The sequence below is a fragment of the Perna viridis genome, chromosome 5, assembly GCF_037379345.1.
Source record: "Perna viridis isolate PV_CMFRI_1.1 ecotype Kerala chromosome 5, ASM3737934v1, whole genome shotgun sequence".
NCBI lineage: Eukaryota > Metazoa > Mollusca > Bivalvia > Mytilida > Mytilidae > Perna > Perna viridis.
Window position 1 is genome coordinate 27025080 of NC_142449.1, and position 15923 is coordinate 27041002.

Consider the following 15923-nt stretch of genomic DNA (forward strand, 5'->3'; position numbering starts at 1 on the left):
TATCGGGTACTCAGTTTTCTAGGATTTTTCAGAAATTGAGGTTTCTTCAAGAAAAATCCATATAAAATCAACTTTCCCACAGTCAATGACTGCTTTCCTAACAAAACAAATCCTTACAGGATATAAACTTTTCAACTTGCCACGGGAAAGTGTAACTAAGTACCTAACTTTCCCTGACCCAAATTTCACATGCCCCGGGTAATGGGAAATAGGAATCCTAAAACACTGGGTACTCTTCTTGTTTTTTATTCTTTAGCTAATACTCTGATGTATATTAAATGTGTTTATGTAGTTGATTAGAATTTAGATGAATATAATTGTCAATACCTATAATAGGATGATATCCTTTTGGTTCAGCCCTTAAACTGATACTTTAACTTAGGCCAAGAATGAAATTAATTTGTTAGGTTCTATGTGAAAAATGAATTTTGGGATTTTGATATTTTGTTTTTGTTCTTGAGATTGTTGTTTCTCTTCTAAAACTAAAAATAATCGCAGTACTGATGAACTAGAATTGTTATCTAAAGATTGAGGCAGCATATGGACAACTGTTAGAATAGAGACATCTTTAACAAATATTTTTTTCTCTTGGCCTTAATGGTACAGTATACTTATCATGACTGTAGTTCAAATCCATTAATTCATCATGAGATTTTACTTATCGTGATATTCCTTTCTGATTTAGGTGTTATGGTGCTATCATTTGTTTTGAATTACCGTCGTTTGGTGAAGTTGACGCCCATTGACCAATTTATCATGGCCTTCGGAGGATTGCGTGGTGGAATTGCTTTTTGTCTGGCACTTTCTCTTAAAGAAGACCTTATTCCGGAAAGACATTTATTTATAACAACGACTATTGTCATAGTTTTCTTCACAGTCTTTATTCAGGTAACAGATGTTTTTACATGTATAAAACAGATTTCTCAATAAAACATTACTAGGCCAATAAAACAGGCAGAGAGGATCATTGATACAAAAATATATATCCATGGAAGAATTGTAAATATACATATATATATATATATATATATTTTTTTTTTTTAAGCAGGTTGGTATGTATTGAGATAAAATAGCCAGTATTGGCAGTAATTACTTTGTATTTGGTTTTTATTTGGTTTATTTTGCAACTTGATTGGAGGTAACACAAACATGCATTTTATTGTCTTAAAACAATTTGAAAATAAGGAGATGGCAAGATAATGACTTAGGTCAAACATATGTATCCCAGCTTTAATTTTCAGATAGAAGTATTTACTGATACATATGCATTTGGGACACTTTTTTTTCAATTTGCAATGTTTTAAGTAGATGTCTTTATAAAAATCAGACAGGGGGGGTTATTCATTTATGTCCAAAACCCACATACTCACTTTTATTTCTTGTTCAGAAACAGTTACTGATCACATAACCAGTCTTAGTTTTTCATTTGGCTATTGCACTTTTGAGATAAAAAATATATATACTGAATAAGAAATTGGCACTTTGCAAGAGTTATTGCTCTTGTTGAACTGAACATATTTTGATGCATAAAAAGCAAATGGATTGGACAAAAGTTATTTCAATTTATAAACTCCTCTCCCAGAGAATGGGAGATGACATTATGATTTTATCAAAAATACAGGTCTTAATACAGAAAGGATAAACGTTATGTAAAAATGTAGCATATGTAGACTGAAAAAGTGTTGTTTGTTTAATTTTTTTCTACACCATGAATCACCTTCGACATGGACAGAGCCTGAATTTCATACGGACTGGTACTTAAGAATTCATTTAAAAACAATTGAAACATTTCCTTGTTTTTGAACTGGAAATAATGTGGCTGGTTTACCTGTTACATAATACTTTAAATAAATAGACTATGAGTTGTTGTTAGTGTTTATGATATAAAGAAATATATTCTATCTTTTGTAAGACTCTATATAAACATTGCATCATATGATGTCACATGGAACAATGAGACATTCAATTTAAATGACCTTTGAACTTTCCAGATAGAATAATTCCTCTCATTTACACCTAATTGTTTGTAATGTTTAAATTCTGAATTCATACCTCATCTTCACATTCATTTGGATGTTCTTACAAGTATTCAGGTATAGTTTACTGCAATGATTTTAACTTGTATATTAATTGGCAAACATAAAAAGTTTCAATTGAATTGGATGTGTAGTTTTAAAACTTCATACAATGTTTATTTCCTTTCTTGATGTTCATTCACATTGTCATTGATCCCTGAACAGAATAATTTTATTTATGATAGAAACTTATTATATAAATGTAACACTACCTAAGCCCATGATAGTAGCGTGATTCACATTTCATTTTATTGTGTGTAATTATATCATATGGTATTATTTTCAGGGCATTTTTATCAAACCTGTTGTTAATGCATTGAAAGTGAAGAAACAGGAGGAAGATGATCCTAAACTTAATGAAAAAATTCATGAATCAGTAAGTATTCTGAAGCTATGTATTAATTTATCACTTAATTTCTGGGTATACATGTACTCAAGGATTCAAATAAGCATATGTCTAAGGACCAGGACCCTTAATTTCTGAACAAGGATGTTTAAATTCTATTTTACCTAATTCCTGGACTTCAAGTCTTCTACATAAACTCTTTATTTAAGGATCTTTCATCTTCCCTAAGAGGACCTTTGTTTTGAAATTTGGAAAAAAAGAGTTCTAACTCTAATTTGAAGCCCTGAAAACTTGGCATTTTTGGTCTGTTCCCATCAAATTTATCCTTAATTTCTTTTGACTTTATTTATAAGTGAGGAGTTCAATATAAGTCTGAAAAAACAACAAAATACATAGTTTGTTCAAATATTTCGATTAATTTTCAACTATTGTTGTTATAAGAGGAAACAGAAGCAATATTCTTAATTGACAAAAATTAAAGGAAGAAAATCTATGAAACAACTGTACAATTTTTTTTAACAATATCAAACTTATAAAGCTGTTTCATTAATGGGTATCAATTAATTATTGATATGTGGGCTTTGATTTAATATTAGTACGTGTATCATATTTGTTGAACCATATTGTTGGTATTTAAACCACAAAGTTGATTACCCAATACATGTATATGTCATAATCTTTTACAAAGTACTGGTAGACTTTTTATACACATGGAAGGTTCTATTGAATTTGCAGTAATGTAGTCTTTATCTTTATGCATGGAAAGCTCTACTCAATTTGCAGTAATGTATCTTTGTTAATTCCATTCATGGAAAGTGACACTAGAAATGCTGTTTTCTACCATTTTCTGTATACATGAAAAGCTCTAATGAATCTGCTATAATCTAGCATATTTATATCTTTTTTTAAAAGCTCTACTGCATCAGCATTGTATATTTTCGTTCTCTGCATGGAAAGTTTTACTGACCTTGCTATAATTTAGCATTTGTCTCTTTACATGAGAAGTTCTAATGAAACTGCTGTAATTGAGCCTTTGTCTCTATACATAGAAATTGCTGGATCTGCTATAATCTAGCCTTATTCCTATATGTGGAAAGCTCTACTCTAACCTTTATCTATATACATGGAAAGCTGTACTGGATGTGCTATGATCTAATGTTATTCCTATACATGGAATGCTCTACTCTAGCCTTTATCTATATACATGGAAAGCTGCACTGGATGTGCTATGATCTAATGTCATTCCTATACATGGAATGCTCTACTCTAGCCTTTATCTATTTACATGGAAAGCTGTACTGGATGTGCTATGATCTAATGTTATTCCTATACATGGAATGCTCTACTCTAGCCTTTATCTATTTACATGGAAAGCTGTACTGGATGTGCTATGATCTAATGTTATTCCTATACATGGAATGCTCTACTCTAGCCTTTATCTATATACATGGAAAGCTGTACTGGATGTGCTATGATCTAATGTTATTCCTATACATGGAATGCTCTACTCTAGCCTTTATCTATTTACATGGAAAGCTCTACTGAATTTGCTGTAATCTGGTCTTTATCAAGCTCTAATAAATCTACTGTAATTAGTATGCCCATCAGTACTCATCAGTCATTTAAAAGTCCACCTTGTTTTGGACAGTTGGGTTGTCACCCAGTGGTGTTTATGGTCATAATAAATAGATAACACCTTACCCTCTGACCTAAATAAGCATTTGTTGACATTTGATAACATGACTACTTTTGGATTATATGTATTGAGAAAGTTTTTTTATGGAGTGGATAACCTGCTTTGATGTTAGAGCTGTTGTATGTTTGCATTAAAAATAAGTTGCCTTTCATTTTGATATTTATGGAGACATTCTGTCATGCTTAACCTTGTATATGTACTTTGCCTGAAGAAAAAGTATATGTGAATTTCACAAACAAAACAAGTTAGCTTATGGGAAGTTAGTGCATCGAAGTCGTAGGGTCTTCACAAACGACTGTTTTAGCCTATAGGACACTTTTGATATACAGTACAAGTTTTTATCTTTCTTAGAAGGAATATACCATTGTGAGAGGTATGTTTATTTATGAATTTTCTGTGTTTTTAAGTTGATAGACCATTTGATGGCAGGATTAGAGGGCATTACACAAAGTTCTGGTCATAATTACATGAGAATCAAGTAAGTACATAGAAATAGAGGTGTTAACCTACACAGATTTTCCGTATTTTCTACAGATTTTGATCATGCTCTATGGATTGTGAATATCTCCTTGGCACCTTTGTTAAAATTTCAGAAAGTTCAGGATTTTACAGGTCATTTCCGTAGAATGTTGTGATTGTCATCAAGTAGTATAAACAAACCTGTAGAAATCAGCATTTATTAATGCCTTAATGCTTATATTTTATCATTTTTTACTAACTGAGTATTTTAGAACAAAAACTTTAGTTGTCAACTACTTTTTACATTTGGGAAAACTGTTGTGTCATCAAGGTACGTTCAGTATGGCCTATGTAGAATTTCATCCTCCAAAAAATTAAGGCTTGAAAATCTCCTATTTTTTAAATTTTGTGTGTTTTTTTTCTAGTAAAAATAGCTGCTTTTAAAATGTGCTCTGTATTGAAGGCCGTATGTTGTCCAATTTTTATTTGCATATTAACTGCTATAGTGGATGTCCCACGGACATTTCCCTATTTTTGCATCACTATCCTAAACCATCAAGGTAGAGTGACCTTGAAAAGTAAAAGGAAAGCAATATATTCCCCATTGACTTATTTTATATTTGTAGAATACGGTCATTGCATTTACGACTAAAGGGACCAAGGATTTTCTTGTATTGTCTATTATACTTCAAGAGAATGCCAAGTAATATTAAAACAATAAACTGAAGTATAGGTAAATTGTAAGTTTTCTTACAATAAGAATTACAGGTGTATTTCAGATGTAGCTTAAGTAATAAAATTGTCATATTCTACTTACAATGTCAATTTTACAGTGATATATATATACTTGATGAATTTTATTTTAATTTCAGATTTCGCCACCTCAATCATGCCTATATTAAACCTCTGTTTGTCAAAGATGTAAGCACTGCAACCAAGGCTGATAAGGTCCTCAATGTGTACCACAGCATCACAGAGCAACATGCTTTAAAACGTGCTGAAACTCATCCTGACATCAACGGTGATTTGACAAGAATAGAAACTTCGCCAGAAATAAATGGTGGACAGAAAATACCTCTATTGAATGCTGTGTAAGTTACTGTAACATTTTTATATATAAGTAAAAAAATTAAAACTAAAAAAAACTAATTGAGATAAAAGGGTCCTTTTCCCTTCAGGTTTCAGGCATATGGTTTTGAGATATACCTTGTTTGTTTTATTCTCATGTGCTTCATAGGAAAAATTCAGGATTGCAAATTCTCTCCCTATTTTGCACACTGGAATCCTTTTTTTATTCATTATTGTGATCAGTTTTTGAATAAACTCGAAAACGTCATTTTTTAAAATTTAATAGTTACATTTTTAATAGACGTACAACTCAGTCATGAGTTAAGAACATTTTCTTTATATGAAGAATTTATTGAAAGTACCAGACATTTAGCTTACAAAAATCATCATCTTCTATGTACAGCTAATTATTCATTTTTTTCTGATATCTATTGGTCTTGTCAAATTAACACAGTTCAGTCTGGTTGGTTCTTAGAATTTTGATAGCTCTTGATACCATTTAACTGATAAAACAGTATTTACATGTGATTGTACCTGATTACAGCTATTATATACCATTCAGATTATTTGCTGTTTAAGCAATTTTCTTTTCATTAAACAGTTATGGCAATTTATTGACCCCCCGGAATTAACTCTTTCTTCTTTCCCATTTTGTAAGCTTGGCAATTTCATTTGATCAATTATAAATCTTTTTATTTCTACCCTTATCTTGTGATTGCTTGGTATTGTAACATTTTTATCGAGTTTTGGTGTTTACATACACTAAGATCTTAAGTAGCACTCCAGCTAAGAATCATGCAAAATGTGATTCCTGAGTAAGAAGCCTACATATTTTTATTTTTGATATTTTGTTTGAATTACCATAATAAACAGAAATAAACATTTAGTTTTTCATATAATCTGTGTTCTTTGGAGATAAAAATTATATACAATACACTGTAGATTTCAAAATCAAGGGAGATAACTCTGTAAATGACACTCTAATACAATAGAATCAATGTTGATTATCGCATAAGAGCAGGTAGATTTGAATGAATGATTACACATTTCATAGTGTGGACCCATAAAACAACTTAATTACAAAAATAAATATATGTAGCCTTTTTTGGGGTGTATCACATTTTTCAGATTTTGCATGATTCTTATGAAGACAGCTACTTAATACCAAATGAACATAATGCTGATATATTTTCCTTTTGTGAAATGTATTTTTAAAGCATGGCTTTGTATTTGCAGTTCAAAGATAAGTGGTTATGTGCCTCAAGATGCTGCTGTTGGTACAGACGAAATAACAGTAGCCAACGAAAAAGTCTACGAAAATACCAACCTAGTTAACATATTAGATAAAGGCATGATTAAACCACGAAGAAATGTAAGTTCAAAGGTTAATTTGGTGTTTATATGTACCATAATAAGTAATTTGTTTTTACCTGTGTTTACATAAATATTTATCAAGATATCTGATTTGTTTATTTAAAAACGTATATAAATAAAATATTTCTTCATTGATGGATTATAGTCTCAAAAAATATATCTGTCTTTAAGTTAGCATCAATATTATTTTCTTTTGTTGTATGTCTAAAAATTTTCTTTGAGAGTGAAAAGACATAAGAATGAATGGGGCAGATTTTTTTACACTTTATGATTTAACAGTGTAAAATTTCTTTAAAAAACAATAAAATAAGGAAAGAGTATCTACAGAGGTTAAAATGGAGAAAAATGTGATATCACTATATCAAAATTCAAAGTTAATGTGTATACATGTTAACTTATTTTTGACTAATATAAAGATATATGGTCTCAAACTGTGCATAGAATTACAGCACATGAAATGATGATGTTTTGGGAATGAGAGTTGGCCTTCCCATGGTTTCTTGACTATTATCTGATAAATTGCCTGGGGTAGGTAAATGGGTAATTGAGAAAGAAATTTTAACTTCCTATTAGATGCAGATTTAAATAATTATGGAATGATATAAAGTTTAAATCTTCTTCTCAATTGTCCTGTTAACAACCTATGGCAGTTCTAAAGGTACTCAACTCCCTGCATATTACAATTTCATGCACTGTTAATATCATCTGTTTTGATTAATTTCAGCATATAACACATAATTTCAAAGACATTTCCGATACTGACACTGTTCCTGAGCCAATCAAACAAAATCCTATAAATCCAGAGGAGTTCCGAAGGAGAGAACAACTCTATTACAACACTGCTGCTGACGTCAACGATACAAAAGAAAACAAAGATACATCAGACACCGCTATTATTACAGAACAAGAAGCCACAGAAACAAAAAATGAAGCCAAAGATAAACCTGAATCAGTAGAAATTAAGGAACCAGGTGAGCATTTTGGACTTATATTTGCAGATAATGGTATACTGTAAAACTTTATACTAACCATGTCATTGCTTTATAACTTAATGGTATATGCTTGTTTGATGATTTTTAAATTCTCTGGTATTTTAACTCACAATGAATTATGTATAATGGGTGCCCTTTTATATGAGTGTAACAAAAACATATGCATAGCACAAATGTGAAAACTAAAATTTGAAAACATATTTTATATTGATCTAATATTTAGAGACCTTATAGCCATTTTAGGTAAAAAAATAAAAAAAGCAGCATTTTTGGTAAATGTTAAGTTTGAGAATTGAATTTAAACAAGTACATCTTTATTTTTAAATGCATATATCTGTACTTAATCAGATAAAAATGAAAATTCAGAGGTCAAATTCAACCGAATCATGACAAGATATGACTTCTTATTAAGAGATTGTCACTGATTGAAGGCATGATTTTATATTCATTTTTATAAGTGATAAATTTGATATCATGCATGTAAACTGTGCTTAACATTTTTCTTTCATAAATGAGCAGAGATAGAGTAGGATATTTGACTATGAGTTGTCCTTCTTGCCATCATCCTTGTGGTAAATCTTGTTTAGTTTATTTCTTCTTTTGTTAATTTGTTGCTTTAATTTTATTTATTTACTTTTTGTTTGGTTTATTATATTGTTGATTTCTTATATTTTTATGGTTAATGTTTTGCTATGCTGTAGGCTAGCAAAACTCTTATTATGGGTAATTTCATTGACTAATTTACAATTTTACAGAGAGATATCAACTATAACTAACAATGGGTATTTTTATTCACATGCTTGAAAGGATTAAACCCCCACTAACAAATTACCTACTTCCTGACAGAATGGGTTAAACTTTGTTAGTAGATGAATTTTGTACAATTTGAATTTTGAACTTATTGAATGGTACCAATTTTTCATGGTTCCGTCAAATTAAGTTGTGAAAGGTAAAATTTCATTTAAAAACTATGATTACCTTACAAAACTCACAGATCTAAAAACTACGAAAAAATTGATAGCCATAGATGGAAGTAGTTGGTTAATTTACAATTTGGTTTGCAAAATTATGGCAAAAGTTTTTGAACTACTTGGATATGACTTAATCTATTTAATTTGTACATGAAGTTTAACCCATTATTGCTAGCTTCCTGTTGCTTTATATATATACATACATACACAATTGAATGTACAATGAAATGTTTGAAATGTTTGATCTTAATTCTTTGTACAAAAAATGTTTTCTCTTTTTCAAAACTATCTTCATCCTTTTTTGGTCAAAGGCTTTTCTTCCTTTTGTCTCAATTTTTTTTTTCAGAATTTACTTGTTGATTAAGAACTTTTCAACCCCCCTGCCAAAAACAGGAAACAAAACTTTTTTCTTAAACATACATGAGAATTTGTAGATTAGATCATATAATCCAGAAAATACAATAAATTTAGCTTGTTCTTGCAGTAGTGCTATTTAATCTATTCACTATATGATGCAAATAAAGCTTTAAAGTAGCAAAACAAGAATAAAAAAATACATTAAAAAGGGGCTATTGACCAACAATATTTATACAAGCAAATGTGTTAGTAAGATTTTGCAGCATATTCTTACATCATAGATATTGTAGTACCATGACAAATGAATATTTTTGTTATTTAGTTCTTGATGAGTTTAAATTGCGTATGTTTAGATAAATGGTTGCTTTTTTCTATTCCCTTAGTTTGCTTAGATAATGGGAAAGATAAATCTTTTTGCAGAAAGGTTATTTGTTAATACTACAAGTGTTAAGAAATCTTTGCATTTAAAATTTCTGTCAATAACTTCATAGCATTTTATTTTTAATTATATTTACAGATCCTGTGTCCTCTGATGAAACTGCGACAGAAAAAGAATTACCATGGAAACAGGATGCTCCTCAAGTGCCTCGACCGTCTTTATTTTCGTTAGTTTCGACAGAAGATGAACCTGTAACTGCAGAAGCTCCCTCTTGGGTTGATAATTTGTCATATAGTCATTTAAAAGACACTGGGTCACCATATGCATCGCCTGAAGTCACTGTGGTAAAAGCACCACCTGTTGAACGAAAAGTTCCAATTTTTGAAATTTTTGAAAATTTGAAAAAAGACTGTGATGACAAAAAAGTTGAAGTAACTATACCTCCACCTTGGAGTTCATCTTCTGAAAAGGCAGAGGAATTACCTATAGCATCCCCTTCTATACAGGCTGGTGACAAATCATCAAACTACCTCATTTCTAATCACATGTGTGCTCCACCCTCATATCATGTTATCATTCCTGCCATTCCAAATCAGAATGGTTCCTTATCTCAGAACAGTAGTGATCACAATGACGCTCCAAAACCATTGAAATCTCTACCAGGGTCAGCGTCAGCACCAGATTTGCCAAAACATTGGCAACCTATCGAACCTTTAACAAGGGAGAGAATCCATTCTGAGTCTTTATTGCAAGAATTAGATATTGAAACAGAAGCAAATCATCGTGTACAAAGTTGGTTAAATGGTGCTACTGCTGAAGACTTTGACAACGATGAATTTGACGGTATTATTATCAATCCATATGTGCCAGATTTAGATGATCAACACAGTGATAATGATGCTGATGTTAGTGATTTTGATGATATTAATGATGATGATGTTAAAGATGATTTATGATGAAGGCCTAACATTAGCCATTTTCAATTTATAATTTATGACTTGAGTTCTTGTCTACATAGTAATGTATTTGAAAAATTGTCCAGTTTTAAACCAATGCAATTTTAATTGTTTATATGAATTTTGTTGTGATTTGATGTGAAGGTTTTTTATTAGAACTTTTATTTCAGATGTATACATGATATGCAGTTTTAGGCATAGTATTTAAAAATTTTCACTGCTAATGAAATCAAAACATTTTAAATTCATGAAAGTATTTCAGCATGCTTATGTGATTTTAAATCTGCCATTGGTGCTTTGAAATGCAATGTGTTTTGATTCTGTTTTTTCCCTACCAAGTAGGGCTCTGTCATATTTAAATATTTTCAGTAAGTTAGAACAAATCATCATGTGTGTGTGAATATATCTATGAGCCTTTTTTCATTATAGGTCTATCTTTTAATGAATGTAATATGGTATATCACTGTCAGTTCATATGGTTCCCTATTTGTCAGCATTTTGTATAATACCAATAACTGAGGGTACAAATTAGAAGGTCCAGGACTCCCAATTTCTGATCTAGGGCCTTTTAAATTTCATTTACCCAGGTCCAAGACTTTCAACTTTATTCATTGACACTTTATAGAGGATTTTTGAGATTTACCAAATGGACCATTGATTTGAACCTTGAGAAAATTCAGGACCTTGCACTCTTAAAGGTAAATATGGACCCCTGGTAACTCAATTAGGCTCGTGGGAATTTTAATAATTTTGGTTCTATATTTTCGTTAAAAGGCACATTCTTTCCTTTATCTGTTTCTGATTTTTGTAAGTTTGTGAATAGGTTTGAGAGTAATGGGATTTTTAACAAAGAAAATGGGGGAAGAGGGGTAGGTATATCATGCACTTTAGTTCAAATGTTTGTATTAATATTACTTGTATTAAGATCATGTTAGAAATTGATAATGTGAACAAAAATATCGGTCCATTTATTTAAAATCTGACAATCTGATCACATGCCAAAATGAATTCTTAGACTCTAGTCTTCATATCTGTCCATGACTAAATATAGGATTGGTTTTTGAGATTGATTTTCTTTAAAGTCATAGATTATGGTTTTGTGTGTATCCCTTTATATTCACATCAAGGTGCCATTGTCATCTACATCAATGCCATATTCTTATTTCATACATGTGCAGTTTTTCTTCTTGATATTTGTTTTTAATGTCTGCCAGCTAGGGGAATACCATCAGTATACCTGGTATTTTCTCTTGTGGAAATAATCTTTTTCAGTAAATTAGATCACCTTCAGCTATTTTTGGTGGTAATTTTAAGACATTTTTTATTACTATTTTACAGTTGTTTTTTTTTTTTCAGTAATTTCAATAAAATTTTTATTTTTCTTATTTCAAATTAGCCAAGTCTGATCATTTTGGACAGATCTCAAAAAATGATTAAATGTGTTTGTAATTACTTGCCATTTTTTTTACTCTAATACAGCATTAGACCATAAAATTAACAAATTCTATTTAAAGTGAATCTTGTTTTTATCTTAGAAAGAAGTCATATATAGTTACACAGGTTAAATATTTCGTGTATTGTCATTCTTGTATATTAAGGGACAACTTGACTTGTACCTATGTCTTTCTAATTATACAAACATAAGTTCAAGTTCCTTTATGCATTTTGTAAATTATAATGCTTTCATATGGTGGTTATAATAATTTTTGTTTATGTATTTTACAAGATATCTTCAATTGTTTGTATAACTGAACTATGCTCGTGTTGTTAAAAGAGTACATTATTTCAAAATACAGTGAAACCTCAGGGGTTGGGAAGGCAAGGGGTCATGGGCCATGGGTCATTTGCCCCTTCTAACAGAAAATGGACATTTCACGTAAAAGAAATTTATATGGTTTGATAACAAAGGGCCCTATCAGATTTAGAATATTTTACTAAAAACTTGAAAATGGCCCCTTCTCAACCAATGAATTCAATCTAAACAAAATTGACTGGAAGTGTTTTATTTACAGTGAAACCTGTGTGAACTGAACCTTTTTGGAGTGACAGTTGTATCCACTTTCAGGAAGATTTTATTTACAGTCAAACCTGTCAAAACAAACCTTTTGCACTGACATCTGGTTCGTGGGTGTTTTATTTACAGTGGGTTTAAAGTGCAAAATGCTGAATACAAACGTTACAATGATTTGTAAGAGTTGTGTCCCTTACCCTAGGTCAACTTCCTTAGGACAGGTTTCAATGTATATATAATAATGCAGAATTAAGAACTGTAGGTAGATGAGAACCACAGTAACTTTTTTGTTATCATTATAAAGTAATGAATATTGAAAATTGAACTTTTATTCAAATGAATTTGCAACTACTTTCCTTAAAGTGAAAATTATTTAATTCTTTGTAAGAATAGGATTTAATGAAAAGTTTTTGCATTTATATATGTTATTTAGTAGTAAATGTTTGTATATGATAATTCACAGAATTATGAATTTTCATAAAAGCTCTATTTTTTTCTGTTTTATTGTATTTGTGTGTTGTCAGCATTGGAAATTAATAGGAAATCATTAATTTTAGCTTTACTTTATTGTATTCTTCATTTCCAAAAATAGTTAATTTGCTGTTGCAGATATTTTTGTGGAGACTCAATAACAAGCAAACAAAATGAATCTGTATGTTGGCAAAACATTTTCATGTGAATTTCACATGATTCTCACTTGAATTGAGCTAAATGTTACTGGTTTGTTAAAATGTGTACATGAAATTCATATGAATTTTGCTGGCATATAATTCCACATGAGAATACCTTTTAAGTATGTCATGTATTTATGTCATGTCCATGTGAATTGCAAATGTTTAAAGTAATTCCATACAACTGGTAATTATGTTTTAAACTCATGTGATTTTCATATGAACTATCTTTGCCAGTGAATCATTAAATTTTCCTTTCTCAGTAAATAATGCCATGGCTGGATATGTATACCAATACTTCAAAGAATAGAAAAAATAGAACTAGCTTGCCATTTCAGTATATAGTAGGATATTTAGCTGTCTCATTACATGTACATGGAATGCATAATCAGGAGATATTATGTCTTGGTTCTCAGGCCATTTAATAAAATAATTTGGGTGGAAGCATATCTTTTTGCCTTTTTATTGCATCAGAAGTATTGAGGGTGCTTTTATATTGTTCATAGATAGAAAAAAAAGAATGAAGGAGATGCTTTTTTTCTATTTAAATTTAATAATAAAACACCCTGAAAATAGATGAGGGAAGGCCTGAGAACCAAGCAGTTAACACTGTGTGGCCTTATAATCATATGTTAAAGTAGTTTATAGAAAATGTACTTAAGTATGATGTTACAGGTGCTTAATGAACAAGTCTAGTTACCATGGTTACCTATTATAGTAACTTATACCTAGTCTGTACTGTATCTGTAAGGAAAACTTTATGCAAATTTTCAATTGTTCTATGATTTATAATTATTCCTTCTTCTGGAATGATTTCATGACATTCTGGGTGATATAATATGTTTTTTGTCATGCTCTACTGAACTCAGTTTTGTCATGCTCCACTGAATTCATTTTAAGATGTGTTGTCTTTTAACATCTTTACAGTAATGTTACTAAGGGCATGTTTCGACTTTCTTATTTTAATTTACTGAAGAAAATTATATGGATAATTATTGTCAACAGTTTCCCTATGTAAAGTTAAGATCATCATTGCATTTATTCTGTTAATTTTGAGTCAAGTAAAACTTTGTGGATTCAGACCACATTTATTGTTTGTACATGTAGATGTTACAGTCTGCGGAGACCACATTTATTGTTTGTACATGTAGATGTTACAGTCTGCGGATACAAGTCATTTATATTTGCATGAAACATCATCTAAATTTCTCATACTGAATTATCCAGTTGTGCAGTCATCTTTAAATTACAAAAAGGCTCACATCACAAATCCAGCCTCCATTTTGTTTTCAGATAGAGGTTGACAAAACTATCACAAAGTCTGTGATTAACATCGAAATGGTCTGCATTTCTATACAAAACATTTTGTATTTGCTCAAAATTGAGAATTTGATGTGATTTTTCTATATATATTTGTAAACCTTTATGAATATATGGTAAACTAATGCCATGTTATATTGAGTCTTAAACGGTTTTTGTATTAAAATGTCAACCGCTGAATTGAGAGGTCACGCTCACTTGTAACCAGCATCTCATCTTCATAGATGAATTTTCATGAAAACCTTATTTAGGCCTCCATTGAGAAATTTCTTGTTTTGACTCATTCTTGTGCCCATGGGCAGATATTCATAAAAATTATTTCTCATTTGAAGTGAGTCAAATTCTCAAATGCTTTTTCATTGGAAGAACAAATAATTATTTAGACTTGCCATTAACATGAGGTACTTGTGAGGGATAGCATTATGCAAGTGTTTTCATTCCCACCTCCTCATTGGAAACTGACTTCATTAGTCCAGCCATTTATTCTTTATCATTGTTTTGAATTTTAGGCACATTATTAGTTGTCAAATACAAAGGTGTGGCCTCTTAATCCTTATTTTTTTTGTCAGTAGTCAGTTTAATTTGTGGTTGTATTCTGTTATATAATTTGCGTATACTGCTTTTACTTGTGACATTTATGTATTTGATTTAAACAACATGCAATATTAAATTATAATGTAAATGTGATAATTTTCAATAAACAGTGAAATTGAGTTCATTGTCATTATCTCTTGGAATAAAAAAGGGGGTTTATTTAATATTACTCTGTACCCTAAGATCACCCTTAATATGATTTTATTCAGCTCTGCTTAAAAAAAAAAAACAACAAAAAAACCTGCAAGTGTAAGTGTTGAAAACTATAAAACATACGCTGCATGCATTGTCCTGTTACGCATACCCACAATTTAGTGACATCATAGAGCAAACTAAATCACTTAAAAAGCATGTCCATTCTGTATGAAGCCAAACACCAAATTTTAAATTAATCCATCCATTGAAATTTGAGATTTTTTTGACAAAATATTTTGTCTAGCATTCTATATAGTGAAAGCTGGTGAAGTCCAAGGCATTTGAAAGAACTTACAATGTATACCCCATCTATATGAAACAAATAACCTAATTTGAAACAATTCCATCCATCAGGAGCTGAGATAATTGCAACAAAACTTGGAAGGGTGGACAAGGTGATTCCAATATATCAACTACTCGTTGAGTGGGGGTATAAAAAAAACAGTCATAACAGCGAAG

General features: G+C 30.5%; 1 protein-coding gene across 1 annotated transcript in view; it reads left to right on the forward strand.

Annotated features, from left to right (window-relative positions):
• Positions 1-15388, forward strand: part of LOC148616887 (putative Na(+)/H(+) antiporter nhx-9) — a 38467-nt gene extending 23079 nt beyond the window's left edge. Inside the window, exons 5-11 of the mRNA XM_088584041.1 lie at positions 686-888; positions 2362-2451; positions 4525-4595; positions 5449-5667; positions 6881-7016; positions 7743-7989; positions 9856-15388. Coding sequence (XP_088440167.1) covers positions 686-888; positions 2362-2451; positions 4525-4595; positions 5449-5667; positions 6881-7016; positions 7743-7989; positions 9856-10673 — 1784 coding nt within the window. The 3' untranslated portion in view covers positions 10674-15388. The remainder of the gene's footprint in view (positions 1-685; positions 889-2361; positions 2452-4524; positions 4596-5448; positions 5668-6880; positions 7017-7742; positions 7990-9855) is intronic.
• Positions 15389-15923: the final 535 nt, after the last annotated feature.